Source organism: Dermacentor albipictus, chromosome 8, assembly GCF_038994185.2.
Source record: "Dermacentor albipictus isolate Rhodes 1998 colony chromosome 8, USDA_Dalb.pri_finalv2, whole genome shotgun sequence".
NCBI lineage: Eukaryota > Metazoa > Arthropoda > Arachnida > Ixodida > Ixodidae > Dermacentor > Dermacentor albipictus.
Window position 1 is genome coordinate 76,454,281 of NC_091828.1, and position 24,144 is coordinate 76,478,424.

The 24,144-nt window shown below is 44.3% G+C and overlaps 3 protein-coding genes across 12 annotated transcripts in view; 1 reads left to right on the forward strand and 2 right to left on the reverse strand.

Moving 5' to 3' along the window:
• LOC135895886 (uncharacterized) overlaps window positions 1–11,543 on the reverse strand; it is a 29,741-nt gene extending 18,198 nt beyond the window's left edge. For all 6 annotated transcript variants that reach the window (XM_070523615.1, XM_065424118.2, XM_065424143.2 and 3 more), the window contains exons 1-4: window positions 11,412–11,543; window positions 9,119–10,355; window positions 7,669–7,827; window positions 1,428–1,589 (exon numbers count right to left, since the gene is read on the reverse strand). In XM_070523615.1, coding sequence (XP_070379716.1) covers window positions 1,428–1,589; window positions 7,669–7,827; window positions 9,119–10,355; window positions 11,412–11,506 — 1,653 coding nt within the window. In that variant the 5' untranslated portion in view covers window positions 11,507–11,543. The remainder of the gene's footprint in view (window positions 1–1,427; window positions 1,590–7,668; window positions 7,828–9,118; window positions 10,356–11,411) is intronic.
• Window positions 1–24,144, reverse strand: part of LOC135895916 (uncharacterized) — a 210,004-nt gene that overhangs the window by 65,935 nt on the left and 119,925 nt on the right. The window lies entirely within an intron of this gene.
• LOC135895911 (uncharacterized) overlaps window positions 16,854–24,144 on the forward strand; it is a 28,230-nt gene continuing 20,939 nt past the window's right edge. The window contains exons 1-2 of the mRNA XM_065424153.1: window positions 16,854–17,073; window positions 21,430–21,453. Coding sequence (XP_065280225.1) covers window positions 17,018–17,073; window positions 21,430–21,453 — 80 coding nt within the window. The 5' untranslated portion in view covers window positions 16,854–17,017. The remainder of the gene's footprint in view (window positions 17,074–21,429; window positions 21,454–24,144) is intronic.

The following is a 24,144-nucleotide window of genomic DNA, read 5'->3' on the forward strand; positions in this document are numbered from 1 at the left end:
TGCTAAACATTTAAATGTCCCAAATAGCGTGAGAGTCCCTTTGAAATGGATGATGTCCGGCTGACGTTTGCGATTAGAAAAATATTAAAATTCCAAATTCTACTGCGATTATTCGTAATCAGAGAAGCATTTCTGAGTGTGCGGAACCAAAATTCAAAACAATCGAAATACGGTAAAAGTGAATCAGTGTTATCAAGCAGTGAAATAGATAGTGGGATGTGATACCCTCGGTGGTATCGTGTCTTCAGTTAGTTGTAACTTGACTGTCTAAGTTAGTTGTGACTTGACTGTCTAGTGTCCGGAGTGGGAAGTGGTGCTTTTCTTTCTGCTCCTTTTTTTAAGCAGCACTTAAAGAATGTGCAGTGTCCAGAATCACAGGACCAACACATACTTTAAGTGGAGTAATTGGGTATGACGGGATTTGAATTGGGAAAGAATAGCGTGATTATCGCTGCGGTGAAGTCTCGAATCACGACCAAAATCGTGCTTGGATCAATACAACTAGCAAAGCAGTTCATTGGAAGACGCAATATATGACGGGGCACGTTAAAGGTGCAGCTCGCGCCATTCACATTTACAGGCGGTTGTTTTCTTTTTCCTGTGCGGAAAAAAACTGCAGAAGTCAATAGACGGTATTGTTCAACTCCAGAAGTGCATAGCCAATGGCAGTCGGTGTGGTTGAGGCTTAGGCGACGGCAAAATTAATTGTTAGAACATTGTTCAAGTTATCGTTTTCATACTGGTGCAGCGCGGGCACTATAGTGTTTAGTGCAACGTTAGACCTTCAAAGAAATAGAAGACAATACATAAATTGAGCGCACCTACACAATGTACTTTCCAGTTTGTTCTATATTATTGGAATGAAACACCATATCCTGAAAGAATCTTCTTCCAGTGTAAATTATCTCTCACGTTTACCTTCTCATTCTCGTGGTACTATTATTTAATACATGTCGAATTTGCATCAGTTCTGTGAAATGACATTGAGCGCACGAATGCGTTCACCATATGCAGAAAATTTTGCAGCAACACATGAATTAGTTTTACCAATATTGGTTCATTTCACTTGAGCTTCTAAAAAAATTCCAACTCTTCCTCGAATATTATGACACAGACCAAGCTGTGTGAATTTAAACGTATGGATCTTTTACAAAAACAACAGGATACCTGAGGCGGCCTGAGGGAGTTCCTTACATAATGAATATATTATTGCTGTAACTAACTGACGCAAACTCTGAGCGCCAAGCGGAAGCGATGCAAAACAGCAGCAACAGTGGCCTGCTCTTGACCGGTGCATCACTGCCAACTGCGATTCAAAACTGGCTAACAGCGAATGGGACCCGGGAAACGATTCCCTTGATAGAGTATTTGCAATGAATATTACAGAGAAAAGCAACAGGCAAGTAAAACGTGAGTTTTCTCAAAACCTGTTTTCCGAGTGGAGCCGTGCTGGTTGGAGGCGCCACGACGTTTGAAATTTTCCTGGCGGTACGGTCCAACAAACGCGACGGCGTGTTGTCGTAAAAGTATATGCCAGGATCATTTTCTCCCGGCCCGTCAGGATACAAGGCTGGAATGTTGGCCATTTCCTGCATAGACAGAAGGAAGCGGAACCCCTGGTTGATATCTGCATCACTTACAAGTCTGTGCAACCATGCCTTTGTGACAACAAGTAAAGACCGAAAAGGTAAGGGTAATGAGGACAGGACAAGAAATGTACAGGGTAATAGCACGAAAAAGGAGGCTTTCATTTCGGAATGATAACTGTGGGAATTCAAAGAATTCTTGTGCGATCAGTTGAATTGAGCATCCAGCACCACACTAGACGCCGTCTATTGGCCAATGCACGATTAACTTGGGAGTACATCACTTGTAGCGCTATAAAACGGAACATTGTCTCTGGCGTTTCACGCATATTTGGACATATACGTATTTTCAGAGATGGCATAATAATGGTCATACGTACGCAAAATTTTTCTTGTGCGCTTATTAGATAGGCCAACTTGCCACAATATATTTCTCAAAACATTTTAAGTCGGTTTCCTAGCATGACTCAACTAAAAGTTATCGCGAACATACGTGGGTTCCAATAACAGTAATGAAACCTGAGTACTGCTATTATGCTCGTTTTATACCCTAAACATCACATCATAAAACACTCCCCTACTCACTCTACCACAGAATAGCCCTCACGTGCTGGCATGAGGTCACGTTCATTCAGCCTCCCCAAATGCGCCAACAACTTTAGAGAGCGCTTCACCATTGCCGCGAGCTCCACCATGCTGCCTTGTTTTCCAAATGTTATGAAAATTTCTCTAGTTTGAGAATTAGCGGGTTCTTTGAGAACGTTCGGGTAGAGCTTCAAACGTCTTGTAACTCGACAATTAGGAAACATGCGTTATGGTGAGCATATATAGGCTTGCATTAAACGCGGGCATTGCTATAAAAAAGGCCAGTTTCCGTAATAAGCACTGTGAGAGTGATTTAAAACGTCGACATGAAAATATCCTTACAGTAGTGACATCTCCAGGCCGTGTTCCAGATCTCGCTATCATCTTGAACACCCAGGACGGTACGTGAGATATTTGAGAAGATTAACAGCTCCTCTATGTTACGTGAATTTAAATGACTGAGGTTTTGTGAGTGCTATACAACTATATAGGTAGGCATACATTCCCAGAACTCAATCAATTTTCATCCCCTAGGTCATGTAGTAACTTAGCGAGCGTTGCCCATCTTGACCTTGTCCGGCCGCTCTCTGATCAAAACGCCGTTAAAAGAAAACCTTATCAGCTCGCACTGTAAAACTATGTGAAGGAGGGCGTGGGGACTCAAACAATAGAGGGTTTAAGAGTAGTCGACTAAACTTAGGAAATATCAATATTTCCTTGTCCTTTGGCCTCACTAAAGTTGTTTTTACTGCAACTAGGATAAATTCCATCCTCGACTTCGTTTTCTTAAGCGCTGACCTAGCGAAAAACGACTTCTCTTGCTAAGTAATTGAAAGGCTCTCAGATCATAAAGGCGTCTTGTTATCACTCTCTTTTCCAATATCCAAACCAACCTGTACGTATACTAGTTTCCTTGACTTCACTCGTGCGGACGACCATTCTATTACTAATCTCATAGGTCATTAGCTCATAATTTCAATATGTTTTGCTCTTTGTCAGACAGAGAGGATGTAAGTTCTCTTGTTAATTACTTTCAGGCTCTTCTCCTTTATCGAATGATTTGTGCCCATTAAAAATAACAAAAATAATGCTAACCTTCTCTAGATGACTCGTGACATCTTTCATGTATCTCGTCATGTACAACAAACCAAAAATCCTATAACCCTGGACAGATATCATAAGGCAAAAAAACAATGAATTTATAAGTGCAAACGCGCAAAGATCCTTTTTACGCGTTTACCTGCCTTATCTGTTCAGAACTAACCCTCGTAAATTTTGGTCTTCCAGTTTGCCTTCCATTGCATCCCCCACTTCACTCAAAATTGATGATGACGTTATCAGCGAGCCGTCTGTAATATCAGATGCTTTCGAAAAGTATTTTCCGTCCATATTTGTACCCGATAACAACTTCATTCCTTCTATTTCCAATATAGTTCTTTGTGAAGCAATCTGTGAGATTACCATAAGCAATGAAGGCATCCTTAACCGCGCATTAAACCAAGAAATGCACCGGTCCGCGCGGGATACACAATGCATTCTTGGTTCGCTATTCCTTGTGGCCATCCAGATATCCTATGGTCATAGTCAAGAAATCTTTATTACCTACCACCACCGTTCCTTCCTCATGGAAGATAGCTAAAGCGTTTCCCCTTTATAAACCCGGTGATAAGCGGTTTGTCGATCTACAGACCGATTTCAATAACTTCAGAATCATGAAAAATATTAGAACATATCATTCATAAACACTTATTACTTCTTCTGCAATCACATAATCTGCCATATAAACTATAGCATGGGTTTAGGTATGGTTTTAGTACAACGCAGTTGAGCTTACGCATGACATTTTTCTTAACCTTGATGTTGACAAGCAGGTTGACACTATCTTTGTAGAATTCGGAATATGACTTCTGAATGCTGAAAAATTGAAGTGTAAAGTGTATATTACAATTTCACGTGTGCTATGCATACATGTACTAATATATGCAGCCAACATAGTAGGCACACTATTTTAATGGCTTCAAGCAGACTTGAGTTTCGCGCTGAGTTTCGTAATTTTCGCTCAACCTGCATATAGCAAACGTTGAATCTTGCCTGTTCATACGTGGAACAACGTGTGTGTTAAATATGTCTTGCAATACTGGGGCACATTTTTTACAAACTATCTGTACACGTTACCCCTATGTCATTATTTATGTAACTCTCGAATGTGAAATACTTTTACCTTGTTTCTACAAAACTACAGTGCTCCGTACGCTTGTAGGCCGTTTGCATCGTTCGCATTGATTCTAACTGTCATTGCAACCTGTTTGTAAAACTGTGAGTAGATGCAGCGCAAAAGTACAGGGAGTATACTGGCTTCTGTTACAGCGCTACAACAGCTCGCCATTGTCTTTTATTCCCGCAAAATTTAGTGCGCTATTTAGGCAAGGTAGGCAAAACATGGTTTTGTACAAAATTACTAAAGAGAACGCTATAACTAGTAGGAGGGGTTCAGTATGGTGGCTGAGCCAGTTTGTTAGTGACATGAGTGATTTTGCTAAACTTCGCCCTTCTGGCTTAAAATGGCTCTGCGACTTGCAAGTGATCGCTTTCAACAAAACCTTGCCTCGGTGGTGAAACAATTGAGAAGTATTTTGCACGTTGCCCGGCCGCAGGAAGCTACATTTTCTTGCCTTGTTTAGAAAAAAAATATGTTAGCTTGAAATTTTAAACTGCGGATAGTAAAACAGCAACCTTGCATGAAGGTTAGGAGCCAAAATCACAAATATTGAACAAATGCATCTGCTATGTCCATTTAGTCCACGTTTGCTGTATGATCACAGTTCATTCCAGTAAATGTTTAATTACGTTTAACAGAGGAGACCTCAAGCAAAGCCAGGGCTTTCTTTTTTTTTGTAAATTTGGGAACGGACTACAGCTGAGCAGACCAGCTGGAGATTGTAGGAAAAACCACGCAGCCTGATGCATGGCGAGCGATTACGTAGAGGTATTCCATTGTTATTTTATTCCAATCTCATGACGTCGAATTTGCCTAATCGCTGAAGTGAGCGTAAGCGGGAACCTACAACGTTTTCTGACGAGGCCCAGTCAGTCTTCGGTTCGGTTTCTTCGGTTTTCAAACGAAATAACTTCGCCTAAGGGGGTATATTTTTCTTATCTCCCTCGCTGGCGGGAGGCGATGAGTGCTCATTAGTGGAAAGGATGTAAGCCGAGCCAAGCTAGTGGCCAAGCAAGGAGGGTTTTACCGGGGTCTCAGAGAGGTTAGAGCGGCGCTGGCACCACCCCGGCATCACATAACATAGGCAGGGCGGAGGGCAGTGGATACGGAACCTCCGATTAGTCTCAGTTATCTTGCTTAGCTTGCTGTTGCTCCTCGGTGATCACGGCCGTGTGCAACGAGGCGATGAGAATGCCGCCAAAATGGCTCCTCAGAATAGTCGGCAGAGCGACGTCGTCCACGCAACAAAAAGTCCCGGCAACATTATACTTTATACAAGGGTGAAGGGTTACGGACTGGATTCCAAGGGAAGGGAAGCGTAGCAGGGGGCGGCAGAAAGTTAGGTGGGCGGATGAGATTAAGAAGCTTGCAGGGACGGCATGGCCACAATTAGTACATGACCAGGGTTGTTGGAGAAGTATGGGAGAGGCCTTTGCCCTGCAGTGGGCGTAGCCAGGCTGATGATGATGATGATGAACATTATACTGCGAGGAGGGGGTGGGAAATGGCAGCAACAACTGGATCGGGAGTTCAACCTTCAGCACTGTGTAATGACACGTCAGCAACCATATTTAGCGGCTGTGCTAATATTTACTCCGAGAGGTACTCTTTTATTGTGGTGTGCGCGATTGGCTGTCGGCTCAGTGAGACAGTCAGTATTGATAACCTAGTAAGATATAAACTGGCAGTGTTTATTGCTCCGCCGAAACATTCGCATTTAATGACGGAAACATTATACAACGAATATATGCATTATCATCAAAATACCATTATTGCCTTGACAAGCATGTCTTCAGAGGCTTGCTAGTAGATATCTTGCATTTGAACGATCCACGGGCAATTCAGCGACGTAATAAAGCTATTCGCTTACTTAGATAATCATCTTCGGTAGCTACTGCACGATTTTTTTTAATGGTAGCGCCGTATAGCAACTTCATTTTCGGCATAAACAGATGAAGTGTGCGCTATTCTGAAAGCAGAATTGTTTTATAAAACTTCCACGTAAAAGCGGTTGTATTGCATTTGGAATTAAATTTAGGTACTTCGATTTCTAATGCCGTAGTGACGTAACTCTTGATTACAATTCAAATTTATGTCGCTCAGCTTGCATAATATGGCAGCCGCTGTCCAAAACTCTGATCAGCACTACGAGTTGCGTTACCGTTACTTGCGCATATACAGCTGTGCGAGATCAACTGAGGTATCGGACTGAGGTGTAAATTCGACAGAGGAGTATTGCATTTTCCGGGATGAAGCGAGAAACTGGGAATGGGGGCATATAACGAGGTGAGCAAACAAATTTTTACGCAACTTACGCAACTTCCATTGAGCGATAACGTAAAGTATTTAGCTTCACTTTATTTCGCTCAGAATACACACTGATTGTCGCTTGACATTCCGGTTCGGATTTCATTTTATCATACCCAAGTAAATACATTCTCGCCAACAGCCAGAGCTACAGCGATCGTCGACCACCGATCTTCTATTCCACTCTAAACGGAGCAGTCTCCGGCAATTGAAGAAATACAGGCACTTTTGCTCGCATAATAATGCATGTTTAGTCCGCAGACGTCCCTTGCCCGCGTTGAGTTGTGGCCGTTTTGTCATGTAATGTCACAGAACGGCAAGAACAGGTGAAATAGGCACGGATGGAAAGTTTTGTCCAATAGCGGAGGCATAATGGTGAGATGCGCGTATTTCAGATTCTTTCACACGTTCACCTAAGATAGGGAGCTTTCGTGGTTTTCGTGATTTGTGACCGACAGGCGATGTGGGCGCAGCATCAAGACTTTTTTTCACCCGTCACGGAGGGCTAATGGCGGAATAGAAACAGAAACTGATTTGAATAGCTTTAGGTTATAGGGCGCCTGATCCCCAACACGGTCTGGGATTGGGCTACATGGCGTTCCACAGAATTACGTGCACATCAGATAGCGCAACCAGACAAGAACGAGAAGGAATAACGAAGAGCGGTTATCTTGTCACCATCAGTGCTCGCCATCTCAACTTCTTGTCCAGGATCCCATCGACTGCTGCGTTGTGGAATAGCTTGTATAATCTCATAAGGACTGTTCATGTTTACTGCTTAACACGCGCATGGTGCTACCATGAAGTTGGTACTCATCCCCGCCCTCTTTCGATGTGTTTGTCTTACGTAGAATAGTATCCCAGTCTCTTTTTGCTTGTCAAAAAAGGTTAGTGAATTGTTCAGTGAGTTTGGTTGCGGCTCTGGCAGCATAATAGTAATTAATAGGACCAAATGGTAGTTAAAAGCAGCACCTTTCGGGAGGAAGCTTCCGGACTCGGCCCAGGTGTCACATGACTGGAGCCCACGTGTGTGCTTCGGGGGATTGAAGCCAAGCCTTGGCTGTCTTGAGCCGGCATACTCCGTCGCTCTTTCGGCGCGTCAGGAAGAGTGGCTCGTATGCTGGTAGCGTCCTGCTCCGAGAGGAAGGAGAGGAAGTAAAGCATGGCTCGAGATAAGGGCAACGAACAAAAAGTGTACGAAACACGAAGCCAGCCAGGAAAAAATGACGAAACAACCGCAGTCACTATACAACAATTCCTTTAGCAAGATTTGGGAAGTGGTTATTTGTAGCACTATGTTAGATTAATTTGCACGGGGGGCGCACCCCATTCTACTGTGTTTTACCCATAGGTGGGAGCCAAGCAGTTAAGTAAAGCTCAAGTCCCAGTTCGCAACCCGGTGCAGTAAAGTAACCAAGACCAACTCTGCTTGGCGCAGCGTCTTGAATGACGGCGCCCGTTTCTTTGTTTGCGACCACAGGTGTAGCATCTCAAGGACACCGCCTCAAAACGCTAGCTGTCACGTGGGGAGGAATCCGCGAATGGCCCCCCTACAACCATACCACCATGCAGTACCAAAAGATGGCATTCTAACACCGGTTGTAACACAGGCACCCGTCATATGAATGTATGGTGGCAGTCTACTAGGGGTGGTACTAGCACCTGTGCTACGGTGCCGTCAGTACCGCCTGCCTTACCGCACGCAGGTACCGTAGCACCGTGCGGTTGTTACAGCTACTTCTGAGCGTGCTTTCTGCGAGATCGGTCACACACTGTTAAACATTACAAACCACGGTCAGTGCACAAAGGAAGATATAGGTACCAATAGTGGCCATTTCCAATGATAGCAAAAAAAGTAACGTAAAGAAAAGAAAGTGCTAAGAATGCATATGACTAAAGCTTCGCAATATTTCATATATAGTCGAAGGAATTTTCTATACTAAACTCAATGCAACGACGCAGAACATCTTCAAACATTTTGCACCACACGACAAATAGCAGAATCAAAACCCTGCCGTGCATTGTACCCTGACCCTACACCCACCACTTTTTTTTTCATATTGCTAACCTAAAAGAAAGCACGAATTTCGTGATCGTGAGCATAGTTGGGCTTTATTACGCGCAATATTGTCACTAAGAGTAGCTATGCTACGCTGCCTATTCCTAAACATTGCGCTTCCACAGACAAGGTTGTTTTATACCGATAGCCATATACAAGCAGCAAGACTTACTCTAAATGCCGTAGGTATGCCAATATAGATTCACAAGTTGGCTAATGTTGGCTATGTTGAATGGGCAAGCTATTTTAAGGCTCGACTCGTTATATAGGAACACATGCACGCACATAACCCCTCCCCTCCCCCCAACACGCACTCAAGTACTTGCACTGCAGCCAATCTTATTCTGAAGTCAAGACACTCACCAACAACCTTCGCCACTGAGATTGATCGCCACCTTCTCCTCGTTGTTCAGTCTCCGGAATATTGAGATACGCCTTCTTTTTCGGAGAATATAAGGACGTTGGAGCCGTTCTACGATGTGATGTGAAGCCTGTGCTGCTCACATCACTAAATACTTCATTATCTTGTACCGTTCGCGTCTCGTCATCGACAACGTTATAACTCCCGCTCCTGTGAGGCCCAGAGAGTTGCGCTGGAGAGCTTCGTTTTGTATTTCGTAGTCGCACTTCGGGTACTGTTGTAGCGGGCTGCCCTCCCAGTCCATATGTAGTCGGACCTGCATCTAAGTCATAATTCCCACTGTTCGGAGGGCCATCGGCGTTTTGCGCTTCAGAGCTTAGTTCTGCATTTGATCGCGGGATGGCTGTAGCTCTGTGTAATCCCTCTTCATGTTCAGTAAAACGGACATCTACGTCGTATTTCCCACGGCCCCGAGGACGGTCCACGTATGGTGTCTCGTCATCGACAACGTCATAACCGCTGCTGCTGTGAGGTCCATCAGAGAGTTGCGCTGGAGAGCTTCGTTTTGTATTTCGTAGTCGCACTTCGGGTACTGTAGTTGCGGGCTGCCCTCCCAGTCCATATGTAGTCGGACCTGCATCTACGTGATAATTCCCACGTTTCGGAGGGCCATCGGCGTTTTGCGCTTCAGAGCTTAGTTCTGCATTTGATCGCGGGATGGCTGTAGCTCTGTGTAATCCCTCTTCATGTTCAGTAAAACGGACATCTACGTCGTATTTCCCACGGCCCCGAGGACGGTCCAGGTATGGTGTCTCGTCATCGACAACGTCATAACCCCCGCTGCTGTGAGGTCCATCAGAGAGTTGCGCTGGAGAGCTTCGTTTTGTATTTCGTAGTCGCACTTCGGGTACTGTAGTTGCGGGCTGCCCTCCCAGTCCATATGTAGTCGGACCTGCATCTACGTCATAATTCCCACTGTTCGGAGGGCCATCGGCGTTTTGCGCTTCGGAGCTTAGTTCTTCATTTGATTCCTTTTGCGGGATGGCTGTAGCTGTGTGTAATCCCTCTTCATCTTCAGTAAAACGGACATCTACGTCGTATTTCCCACGGCCCCGAGGCCGATCCACGTATGGTGCTGCAGAGCTCCGTTCTGTATCGTACCGTTGCTTTCGCAGGAGTGCAGCAGCAGGCTGTCCTCTTTGTCCATATTTAGTCAAACTGGCACCTGGTTGCGATGTCCTGGAAAAAAAAAATATTCGACAGATGCCAAGGATTTAACCTCACCGCCCCTTGATTATTGTGGTACTAAGTAAATTTGTTTGCATGCATGCACAGTGTGTGTTGCAGATAAAGCAGACACTAAACTTGGGAGAGCTTGGAGACGCCGAACCACTCACGTGGGCATAATAGAGGTAAGACGATGAAGCATATTAACACGCAGAGGATGTTAACCTTGATTAGCACAAGGGCGATTGCATTTGAAGCCATTTCTGCGTATCCGGGAAATTGAAGAAAATTGAAGCAGCTGTTCTTGGTTACCAGATATAGTGGATATTCTGTTGTGCGTAGAATGAATGACCTAATGTACGTCTTGTGGAAGCTAGAAGAGTATGATTACGTGTTCTCAAATTTCCACAGAAAAAGTACTGCCACTGCTTGGAGAAGCTCCCTGTAAAATAAGTACTGGTTAATGACGACCCTGCGACCAAACTTGCTTCTGTTCACCATCGGTGTAAACTCAGTACGCCACTGCATGCTTGTGTGAACATCTTGTGGACATTTAGAGAATAACGTTGGGCTAGGTTGTCGGAATTCCAGAATTGAGATATCCTTAACTAGCGCCGAGAAAGACGTAGGCCATGAAAGACTGCAAAATAGGACACGCGCCAGTGTCGAGGCCACAAGGACATTGACCTTGCGCCGTGCCATTGCTGGCAATTTAGCACCACGCTGCTTGCAGGAAATTCATGACCTTGCCGCCACCACACTCATTTTGCTGTGGGCAGAAACAATAAAAACATTTCTCAGGGCCTGGGGCTGAAATGTGGATTCAGTCAGAGCCAGCCAGGCAACGCTTCTTTCTTACTAGTCAGGGTTAACTTTACTCCTTTACTTATGCCATCAGTCAGAGACTGACGTGCCACTTTCCTATGGTGTCTAATACCCACCATTAATAGTGGGCCCTTCATACAGCAGGATTGGCGTCTTCTGTTTCATTCAACTATTCGCCAACGAGGAGGCACAGATTTCGGTATCAGCGATCACTGACCACGTATAAAAGTAGAATGCGCTTACCAGGTGCTCGGTTTGTAGACTTTCATAGGCAGATTCTCGTTATCGTCTGCCTCGTCATCAGGGGAGAGTATTGTGTTTTCCGCACTTCTCGCCATCTCGCAACGCTCAGTATGTGGCAAAGGTTAGGTCGTCTTCTTCTTTAGCGTCTACCCGTATCTTGGCTAGCATGTGAAATGCATGTGAAACATAATTATAAACAATCAATTCTTCATAATCAACCTTATTATTAGTAACAAACATCCTTTATAAACCGTAAGTGTTTAGTTAGCGCTTCAGTTGTCGCCTTCTTGGGGCCCTATAGCGTAATACTGTTCCAATATGTTTTTATTTCAAACTCCTGACGTCACATTTGCGTAACCGCCGATATAAGGATCGGGCGGTCACCCACAGGTTTGTCTGAACAGACTAATCAAACGCTCTCCTCGTTCATAGGAGGTCATTTTTGTTTGCTTGAAAACGAATAACTTTGCCTACACTGAGCGGCTTGTTTTATCTAATTGGCTGACAAGAGGCGAGGAACACGCTCAAGTGGAGAGGGATTCGATGGGGCCGGGCGACTGCACTGAAAGTCGATAACCGGATGAAGAGGGCGGTACCGGCGTCTGCGGTTGGTCCGCTTTGCCTTACTTAGCTTGCGGTTGCTCGTAGAAAATGGCGGCGGCATGCAACGGAAGCTTAAGAACGACGCTGAAACAGATCCTCAGAAAAGAAGATTTGACAGAACGAGGTTGTAAACGTGCCGAAAGTGCTCGAAAACGTTACATGGCCACGCAAGCAGTTTTATTATGCGCAAACAAACTCATGCTCTCCGGCAGGTACGAGTCACCAGTGCCTGAGCGATCGGTGGCAGCCATCTTTTGTTCCTTTTGGAACGCGGCAGCCTGCGGCTATTCAGAAGAAAATTCAGTTTTCTTCTGCATAATAATGCATCTCTATCGCGTACAGGTTACTTTGACGCGTAAGTTTTTGTGGTCTTCTAACATCGCGTGGCAGACAGGTGAAATGGGTGCAACCCGAAAACTTTTGAACAATAGCCGAGGGCTAATGGCGAAAAGGGGTCGAATCATAAATAACAATTTTACTTTTGTTCTATCAATCTTTTGTTCTACCATTTTTCTTTTGTTCTATGCATAATTAATGTGGACATGTCATATCATGTGGGGAGCTATCACGGTTTTTGTGACGTCGAGTAAGAGACAGGTTAAGTGGGGATGGTCCAAAGAAGTTTTGGTCAATCGTGGAGGGCTGATTGCAGAATTGGAATAGAAAATTTTGAAGTAGGTTTACGTTATAGGTTCCTTGGTCTTATATTTCGACTTTGGCGCTCCTTTATATTTAATGAAATACCACTTCCCCCAGCCGTATATCATTCTTAAATGGGCTCAGGACCCCTTTTTTATCGAAGTGCGGGAAGGCATTTGAAGTGAAAATTGGCTATTTCAGAAATAGTTCACCGCAAAAAGTACATCAATGCGTTCAGCAGAAGCGCAGTTAATTGCAATCAAGCACGACATCTGCTGTGCTTCCGTTTCTTCAATGCCTTGCGGTGCGAAGGCTGCGGCGCAGTGGGGCGTACCCACAACGCTCCGCCTTCTAAATTTCACCGTGGCGCGCAGTTCAAATTTCGTTTAGGATGTTAACGTAGACGTCACGACTTGCGCTTTTGGTGCCTACGACGCGCTAAACATTAGACAAGCGTGGTTGTCACCAGCGATCCGCAGTGCGCTTTGCCAGTGGACTCGTAGCGGCACCTTCCGGCGGTTGCAGTATCTATGCCATGTACCCGACCGGAGCTTGACGCCAGCTATCGACGAATAGCAGTCGTCTAAAGGAATGACGAAGTGGTGCGTCCGTTGACGAAATAGTGAGTCTGCAAGAAAATGAGGATAGGCCTTCCGTTGACAAGAGAGCGTTTGAGAGAAAAATCATTTCGCGATCCGCTTGCGACCTCCACGCCCGGCGTACGACAGCAAAACTTGGTTGAGATGTTCACAGCAGCGTTTGATACGCGCGGACTATGTTATTTCACCGAGCCCGAGGGTAAGTCCGGCCTTTTTATGCATGCTCTTAAAGGATGGCAACAAAAAGTGTCAGTATTAAACTATATATTCTGTCATGAGCGGACGACAAATACGCAAGAACTAACAGTATTAGTCCTAAATATGTGGGACCTTTCTTATTTCAAATATTATAAATCCTACAATAATTTTTATACTGGCTGCTCCTTTTGTCCATACCCAGTAGAAAGTAATGCTTTTACATTGTTAACAAGTGCAAGGAATATTGACGAGGTATAATGAGAGAAATACTGAAAAAGACGGGAATAATGATTTAAGATTGATTATTTAGTCTTGCGACTAAATCGTCAATCGTATTGTGCACACCCAGCTGGAGAAGTTCGCTCGTAGAAGTAGTCTTAGGAAAGTGCATGGCGGTCTTATATGCTGTGCTGATGAGGCGATCTAGCTGGTCCCTCTGAGAGGTGAGAGGTGCAGAAAGGGGAGGGAGTAAGTTGTCATGCAGAGACAGAACAGTTGTACTAGGTGGCGAGTGTCTGCATCGCGAGTTCTCTTGCGACGATTAGAAATCCTCTATATGAGGGTGAAGACATTCTGCACCGACCTCCGTAGGGAACCTGTAGCTGTAGAATTGGAAGCGTTATTGGAAATGTGGAGCCCTCGAATTCTTATGTTGTTTACCACAGGTAAGACTTCTTTAGGCTTGTAGCGCAGCTCAGAAAGGGCAAAAAGGATGGTGGAAGGGGTGATGAAAGGAAATGGAGATCAGAGTGAGCGCTAACTTCCAACTGATGCTTTATTTTGTGACACAGAAGGCTACTTATACACACGGCGAAGCATGTGACATCAAGAGATTGCAGAAAACCAAGAAACAAAACCTATAGTAACCAGAGAAAAACATATTCAGACAGTATGTGGCTGCAGTCCGAGATACGCCATTTCATTGCTTAATAGTGATAATGAAGGTGAGCTTACACATGCATGGCCCAGACTTATGATAGCTTTTGCTTTGATGATTTCTCTTGTGAGCTGATTACGACTACGAGCTAGAATGACGTATTCTTCTAAGACAGGTTCGCAACCACACGTTTGGCAGTGCTGCGCAAGAAACCCCCAGCTGTAATACAATTCTTAGCTTTGAAAACACGTTTGTGCGGCCTCTCACTGAGACATCGGCCAGTTTGACCAATGTAATGAGACTGAGGTTGCTATGGTAGTGCCAATAGTCAAAGAATGCCTTGCACCCCTTGACGTTACTTACGAGCTCCCACAGCATCACACAATCTGGTTTTTGGATCCGCGCTTAGCTTGTTCGGATATTCATACGTGTTGGTACTATGAACCTCGTGCTAACAGACCACTTGTTCCGTTTCGATCTGCTCATTCTAAGTTGGTCAAGAAAGGCATTACTAACCTTTGCCTAAATAATGCTTTGAAAAAGTCGTGCCACCATAGTGTTTCGTCGAGCTTTACCTGTCAGTGCGAACGGCTTTCGCAGGCTGGTTGTCGCGTGTCCCTACAAGTGTCAGCAGCAGAACGGCTTCTAAGAGAGTTCAGAAAAAACAACCAGCACCAACATAATCCAGCAACTACTCAGGGTAGGAAAAGTATCATTCGTTATATTCCCAACGTCTCACATAATCTTAAGAAAATCGCTAAGCGAGCGAGTATTCGTGTATTGTTTTCTACCCTTAGCAAGCTTATGAGGACTAGCAAGCTCATTAAGCCGAATAATGAGGCTCCTATTAGCTGTTCTAAGAATAAAAAAAAGAAGTTCGTCAATTGCACACATTGTGTTGTTTATTGTTTTCCACTCGTGTGGAAAACGTTACGTTGGTCAAACTGGCGGATGTCTTAATGACAGGCTGCGCGAACATGGTTACAATGCTAAGAATTGTATTACGACTGGGGATTTCTCGCGCAGCATTGCAAAACGTGTGGTTGCGAACCTGTCTTAGATGACTGCGTCCTTCTAGGTCGTAGTCGTAATCAGCTCACAAGAGAAATCATCTAAGCAAAAGCTATCATAGGTCTGGGCCATGCATGTGCCAGCTCACCTTCATTGTCACTATCAAGCAATGAATTGGCGTATCTCCGACTGTAGCCACAGGCTGTCCGAATATGTTTTTCATTGGTTACTATCAGTCTTGTTTCTTGTTTTTGTGCAATTTCTTGATGTTACATGATTCGCCGACTGTATAAGTAGCCTTCTGTGCCACAAAATAAACCATCAGTGGGAAGTTAGCGCACACGTTCCCTTTCATCACCCCTTCCACCATCCTTTTTGCTCTTTCTGAGCTGTGCTACAAGCCTAAAAAAGTCATGACATATCAACTCGGCCAAACTGCCACGCTTTTGACTCAGACATGAGTTTCTCATCGATATATATTGATATTGCTGGAGGAAAAGAGTTTTCGGGGCGAAAGAAAAGAACGTCTGATTTAGGAGCTTAGCAAATGAGGCCGATGCTCCGCGCATGTTTTCGGTCCGTCTTGCGGCTCTCTCAAGAGAGTATTCGATTGTGCCCCTGTTGCCCTTGGTGGTCAAGAGAGTAATGCGATCGGCGTGCAGAGAGTGCTGGGGGGCCGGTTTGGCTGATAATTTTTGCGCAACGGGGACGAGAGTTATATTAAAAAATAAAGGGGACAAGATGGCCCTTTCGGATGTGCCCTTACTGCACAGGGGGAAAATCAGGAATACGGATAATTTTACCTAAAAATTGATTTAAACAAATTACCGCTTGTGCGATGCCCTGCCTTTCATGATTTCTGTTTTTGCTGGAATAAACAGAAGGGTCCTCGGCAATTGGAAGCTGCATACAGCAGATTACGCTGTCGCATCCAATTGAATTTTCTTTACAAAGAGATGGCCTGGTGATTTCCCCTCAGTGGCATAATTGTAAGGAAATTATATCAATAGGTCACTGTTAGGTATCCTGCCTAACGTACCTCCACAACCGAGAAAGATATTACTCGAAGCTCTACTCTGCAAGACTGGGTTAGGGTTAGGTATATCAGTCATGATGTCATTTAAGGCCTCACACTAGACTGCAGTGATGTTTGTCGCACAGTATTTAATTCATTAACTGAAACAAAATAATTAGCCGGTTAATATTTTTACAGCTTTATTCTGCCTCTCCGTTCACTGTTCAATTTGCTGAAAATTTTTCTCCTAGTTATATAATAAAAATTGTCTTTATTTTCTCTTCATAATAACTTGTTATAAAATTGTGCTTCAGTTGGTATGACTGCTGTCTCGCATATTGTTCTTGCTATTCTAGCATTTCTTTCCTTTTAGTTGACATTTTTCCTCTGCAAATAAGCAATCTCGGGAGTTACCTTACGCCGCCCGATTCTCGGTCTATCGCCCTCAGTGGGTACGCGCCATAAAAGAGGAACACCATCACTATCATCATCATGGCCAATCTTTCAAAATAGGCCTGCGCCCTCACTTTACGCGGACGTTTCTGTTAGAACGCAGCCGCACTTCCTGCGTACAACGCCAACGCCGAAGGCCTTTGCCCCAGATTCTGCTCACGGGCTACACTTGCGGCTTCCTCTTGTCGGTTGTCGTCAGCAGCTGCCAAGCATGCTTCCTTTCAGGTGGCACTCAAGGTCGCGCTCAGCATCGCTTTCATCATTGAGGTAAGCACCAGAGGTCGTCGCGTTTAATGGTGGCACGATTCCTTCATCACGACTTAATTTCGGATGCACAGTGCCGGAATACTGGAATAGAAACTGCACGCATCGCAGACACGGTAACGAAGCCGCGGATTTTGTGAATTTGTATAAGAGTGTTTACAACTTCATGGTGGAGACAACTTTAAGAAATGGATCCCTAGAGTTATTCTTGCACAGCGCAGATTTCATCCGCACACTATACATGATCTATAGCCTGCGCACAGAGCACGTTGTCCGTAGTATATTAAATTTGTGTGCCTTTGTCGACAGACATAGAACCTATGTTCAATAGTTACACGACCATGAACATATATCAACTGTAGTAAAAATGAATGTGCGAGTCGACAGAAGGCTTGGAAAAGAGGTCACATACCTGGGAATATGTCGCTTCTTATTTAGCGTGTGATAGGCTCCCAGCAGGTTAAGAAACGGACTTTTTTTTTTGCCAGATGCTTATGTGATGAATGCTTCCAATATAACTTGCAACTTGCAATATAAGTTAGCAGGTACAGACTACTTGGATTATCCGTATGGAGGCATACATCGCTTACAGTGTTATTTTGGAGCAGACATTTCATCAACTGATGGGGACATAAACTAATATTTCCTCAATACGCACGTTGCTTATTAGAAACAGCAGCGTCGGTGGCCATTAAAATGTATAACGAAGAAGATTGAATTGTAACTGACTAAAAACGTCAATGTTTATTCGTATTAGAAGCACGGTGTATATATTCCCTTCTAAAACTAGTACAGTGCGTCATGGAAAGGAAGGAAGAAACAAGTCGAGCCGGCCATATGATGGATCAGAGGGTTTATTCGTTCTCAAATGGCTCTGTTCTTTTATATGACCAGCTCGGCTTGCTCCTTCCTTTCTATGTTGCACTGTGCCAGTTTTAGAATGCAAAACCAACTCGCCCAATCCTAAACCCTAGTGAATATATTGCCATATTCATGGTACGAGCAAGTATCTTGGAGCGCAGCTTTTAGAATCCCGTTCCTCCAGCAAGCGTCGGCACCAGCGTCCCTCGGCCTGACTCGGCGTAACCGAGCAAACGAGAAGCAAATGATGATTGAGCAAGGAGATGAAAGAGAGCGCGAGGAGAAAAGCGGAGGAGGAGGGTGCAGCGGAACCATGAGGCGGCAAATGGCGGAGGAGGTTATGACGAAAGCGTGAGAAGAAATGCAGCAGACGAAGGGCTGTGCGGCGACGATGTGTACGGGATGACGCCAGAGTAGCGCTCGCTGTGTTTACCCATGACGCTACCGATACCATATATGGAAACGAAGTGCTACATGAGCGGAGGCACGTCTGGGGTGGCTGCTGTGAATCGCGCCCACGCATCACCCACGCGATTCCCGTCGGGATCTCCTGATTAGAGAGGCAGTCGCGCCACACTATCGTCTGTTTGCAACGTGCAGCACGATACACACTGTCCGCACCAGCCAATATATCGCGAAATTAATGAAAAAAATGTATAGAGTTGCGCTAAAATGTCGCTGTAGGGAGCATAATCGTCGGTGAAGTTTTTTGTATATATAATAAAAATGAAGGAGAACAAATGTAGAATAATTCGTTTTACGCGAAAAACTGTCATGAATACCTGCAACACATCCTTCACTTCCGGTGGTACTCAAGGATTACCCTTTGTATAATGTCCGGGTTCGGCCCTGGCGCGTGATTTTATGAATGGGCCCGGCCCAGGCTGACTGGGGTACTTAGTCGCTTTAAAATGCTTTAAAATTGTCGTTGCCTCAGTGGTATAATTCAAGCTATTACCACAAGACTTCATGGAATGACAATGAAACAATACGAACAACTTTTTTCTAGAAAGCACGTGTACAGCTACACTCATAGGGCCGAGAGAAGAAACAAAACTTGTCTTAAAGAATTCCTGCAAGTTATTTTATTCTACAGAAGTGGAGAGGACCCTTGTGTACACTTTATGTTGTAAGCCCTATGAACGATGCACACAACTGACGTATGTGACATTTTCTCGAGAAGGCGAAGCATTGGTAGTGATATCGAGGTATAGCCTTGAGGCTGTATGTTCTCACATGCTTTTCTTAGGAAGAAGTAGATGTCACATGGCGCTACAAAGCACGCGAAACTACTGATGCAGCGCAGCATAAAAACTTTTGAAAACACTTTAGCTTCGACATTAAGAGTGGAACGTGATATCATTCAAAGACCCCTGACTGCTTTGCAAGGTTCTCGGCAACTGAAGCTTACGACAGAGTAACGTTTACCGGGAAACTCTGGCGGGGAACGCTATGCACGAAGGCAAGCTTTGCGGTAGAAACGCGGCCTCTTGTGTGGGTCGGCCTCCCGTTATTGTTTGGCATGGTTAATATTTCAGTGTGAGAAGAGCCAATATAAAAGATATGCGCTGTTGGTGTTGTTTTTTCCATTACATTTGTTTGTGGGCTGTCGTTCTTAACATTCTGTGGAATAACTTGTAAAGAACTTAAGACAAGGTTTAGGCAACTTTTGTGGTAGGACAGTGTTTGCGTATTCGTGATTCGGTATTTGGTTCGAGATAATTGTTGGACAAGCGACGTCCGAATTACGACGCCGGACGACGACGTCGGTGTTTCTACGACACGGAGCGTTACTGTGGCGTTAATACTGTGGTTAATACTGTCCCTACTGTGGCGTTAATAGCGCCCTTTCAGGAACCTGCCGTGTCAGTGCGCTGTATACGTGAGGAGTTTTGGCAACGGCGTTACTGATGTCGCACCTCAATGGTGCACGAGATGAGACGGTTGGAAAACTGTTAAACCTTTTGGCGTTCGGCAGCGCCAGAAATTTCGTTTGGCCTTTAAAGTTCATTCCTCTAAGACCAGTGTATGGACCATGGCGGGAAAAGTACGCAACTTCTCAGCAGTAAGGCTGTGTGAGCGCATCACGCTAATCGCAGCTGTATAATCCACAACGATACCCTGGCTACAGCAGAGCCTGGTAAGAAGGGAGGGAGGGTTCATTTTACAACAAGGCGTGGAAAGCGATAAAGCACTAGCTAGCCCGTTGTCATACCATCCGTGAGGGTGACTTGGCATCGACGCTGTAGTAGCTAAATTCAACTCTCCATGCGCGTTGTTACATTGACACCATAGCGGCGGCGGCGCGAGTGCCCCTTTGGGGTCCTTAGTGTGGTCACAACAAAAAAAAATTAAATTTGTAAATTTGCACCTGGTAATAGTACTTAGGGCAAGCAAAAAAATAAAATAAGGAGCCGATACTACAAGTTGGAATCTATATACAGCGAAGCTTTGTGTGCGTGCGTAAAGAGTTGAAACAGGAATTTGTGTTTGTTGAAGATCCGCACAAAGTGACACGGAAGGCGGTATTAAGTCATTGTATAGAGGCTAATGCAATGCAGCCGCCGCGGATGCGTGGAGGCGAGCGCCATCTATTGGTAGTGCAAGGAACCCAGCGGCGATGTGGCGCGCGTCGTCCGCTGCGATTGGTTGGCCTGTTCGGAAACGCAGCAACGCAGCACACAGCGCCACGAAAACCGGGCGACGTTCGTAAAGAAAACACTCGCTATTAAACGTCGGAAGTCAATCAGGTGCAAAAGCAGGTGATTGTTCAAACAAGCTTCTACTGACTTCGGGTAGCAAAAACTAGGGTGGGAAATGCGCAAACTGACCCAAGGCCACGAAGAAACAGTTATCATGCACAAAATGAAGGACCATAAATAACACTGCAAATACTCTTAATGCGCAATCAACCTATGTGTGCTGCAGTGAACATAAAACAATAGTCAATGTGGCGCAATAAACAAAAACGCGACGAAATGACGCAGCTCGAATAAAATAATCGTATCGAGAGTAATGAAATAGTGCAATCGCAAAAAGCGGTAACAGTCGGGCCGCTTCAAAAACATTTTGTAAGATAATTTCTTTATTCAGCGAGAAATAGGCTTATTTTTAGTAAGAAGGCAACAAAATAATCAGGAAAATTTTTAACATATAGAAATAACAAAAAGAGAATAACTCTTATTAACTAAGAGTTATTGATAACTCCTAATAACTTTTATTTGCTAATGCAGTACGAAAAAATTTGCTAATCGTCGACCAGCCAGTTTTTCCAACTTGTCGCTTGAGCATTGCGCAGAATACCACGGATCTATGCGGAGTACCCGCATGTGTTTGAAGATTCGACCTAAAGGCTTGTCAGTGAACAGGCCCAGGCCTAGCCCGGGCCCGCAAGATCAAGCGCAGCGCATACCCGAATGCTTCAGGCCCGGGCCCGGTCCGGGCCTGGCAAGTGCAATCCTGTATGAGCTGCTCGCGCTTGCGTTTGTGTCTTTTCAGGTCACCCTCTCCAACATCGCTAAGGTAAGGAAATGTTGTTATAATTATGAAGGCTGCCGTCGCTGGTGCAAACAAACTGGACAGGTTGAGTGATGGTAACATGATGTCGTACCTACCATGTTGTACTAGCATTCATTGTATCCCTGCACGAACATATTAATTAAGAGGATGCATTATAGTATTTGTGGGCGAATAATGAATGCACTCTCCTAATACATCCATAGTTGCAGTGCTCTTCGGCTCTGTGTCCTTCCATATTTACTGCTTTTCAAAAACAATTATATTCATTATTATTTCACGTATTGCACAATATGTACCTGGTGGACAAGGTAAATGAACGACAAAAATGCATAAGATACACAAGCGGAAATATGTTCGTAAGTGGGAATGCAATTGTAACGAAGTTATGTGCTGCAGCAATTGACCTAGCGATTTCAATCAGCAATGTTGCTTAAATGAACTCTTTAAATATGTTTGTTCAGCAAAACTTAGGGATTAAGCCATAACGATGAGTAGGATGAGTTGGTCTCGTCATTACTGGATCACTATGCATTGCGGGGTAGAGTACTAGTTTTTTGCTGAGTTGCTGAGAAAGGAACTCCAGCCGTATTTTTTTCTGCGCAATTCATAGCCCGGAATATCATTAGATCACACTTGTTCAGTTGGAGAGTGTGAGGTGAAAAATTTACTGTGCACAACTGAACAGTCTATATTTGGAATTATTCAAGACTGGTTGTTACACTGAGAGTAGACGTCCCAGGAATATTGGGCATACTTGTGCTTCGGTCTGATTAGGCAACGCTAAGCAAACCGTTTAACATGCGCTGGATCTTGTTTTAAGTTTGTACGTAACAAGCACTGTTCGCTTAGATCATTGTTAGCACGAAGATTCCACACTAGGTTGTTATAGTGACACTTAGCTATTTGTAGTTAGTAACTTCATCAAGTAGAGAAGAGCTTAGCATGTACGTTTAAGATAGCGCTTGTTTCTTCTTGCTAGCTATGGAACGAATACGTTTTTCTTCTACATTCATAGCCATGCGCTATTGTCTGCACCAATATGTAATGTTATTCAGGTTGTCGTTGCGGTCATAAGGTTGTTTGTACAGGTGATGTTGTAGAAAGCACAATTCTCTGTAGATGGTTGTATTTTGCACTTGGTTTCAAAACATGAGCATCGCCATTACGATATAACAGCAGTATTAAATGACCAAAGCACTACCCTGGGCTATCACAGGTGTAACTCAAACATCTTTCTTTCGCCCACATTCGCATACCTTTTGCGATCTGGTACGTATTCTAGGTTCTAAGAAAATAGTATTTACAAAATACGATAGTACTAAGATGAAATTTTAGCTTATAGTGAAGCAGCGTCACTAAAGTGAAGGAAAGTTAAATAAATCTGGTTTTTACAACATTGTGAAGTGGCAAAATAGTGAATCACCGGGACTGGTTCAGTAAGTCAGGAAGATCACATTTTTCTAAAGGCTAGTGGATGAATGCGATAAAGTTGTGTTCTCTCCAAAAACTCCTTTGATACTTTTTGCAATACCGTGCTCCATTAGCTGAAATCAGGTTGACATTAATGAGATTGGACGGTAATGTAATTTACCTTAAAGTAGACATTGGTGCTTCCTATTTTCTGTATTGGATGTTATTACAACGCTGAGGAACAGGATGGGTGGTCATACAACACATGTTATTGTCTTATAGAAAAACAAATTTTCACCGAAAAGGGAAAAGTCGGCAGAAAAATAATTTACTCCTAAAAAAGTTGGTAAAATGGCATCTAAGTGAATACTGGCACGAAACACGCCGAAGTTTCGCGTGCAAGCGAAAACGAAAGAAAAGCGCCAAAAGTTGCAGTAAATAAGAAAAAGATGCTCAACAATAGTATACCGGTGATTATTTCAATAAAACATACAAAATGGGTGATTCAAGCAGGAGTAATCTCATTATCGACACTTGTTAGGTAGTAATCGCAATCTGCAAGAATCTAATTTTGCATGAACCTTATTAGGCTTCTCGTTCAACATGACACGTGTCAGCTTCGCATGTTCTGGGGGGTGAAAGAATGAAGTAGTTCTGGAGCTTTGCGGGACAAAACCACGATTTAATTGTAGGGCACGCCATTGTTAGGGACTTCGGATTAATTTTTACGACCAGGGAATGTTTAACGTGCCGCCAATGCACGGAACACTGGACGTTCTTGCATTTAGCGCCCGCGGAAATGCGCCCGCTGACACCGGGATTCGATCCCGCAACTTAGTGCTTAGCAGTGCAACCCCACAGCCGCTAAGCAATCGCGACGGGTGTATTTTAATGGGTCGCGACATCGATAAGTTTGATATCGCACGCCTTCGTTACAACCACGCTGCAAGTGCTTAGTCTTTTAAAGCCTGGAAGACGAATAAAAAGCATTCATCTAAAATCTGCAGTAAAACCAGAGAGCTCACGTATACAGTACGATGAAACGATTGTTCTGTGCCATCAGCAAGCAGATGACCTGAGTCACCCCGCTGCACCAATACATCTGCAATTCACTTCGCGGGTGCGGTTTGAAACCTATGTATTTATGGCAAAATGTTTTTTAGCTACTGTACGAAATTCTTCACGTTTGAAAGACTTGCTGAAGCTATAACTTAGGTACACGCATTTTCCCTCGGCGTTATAAGTAATCCCTGAAACGAAAGTAGCAGGAAATCCTGCTACTCG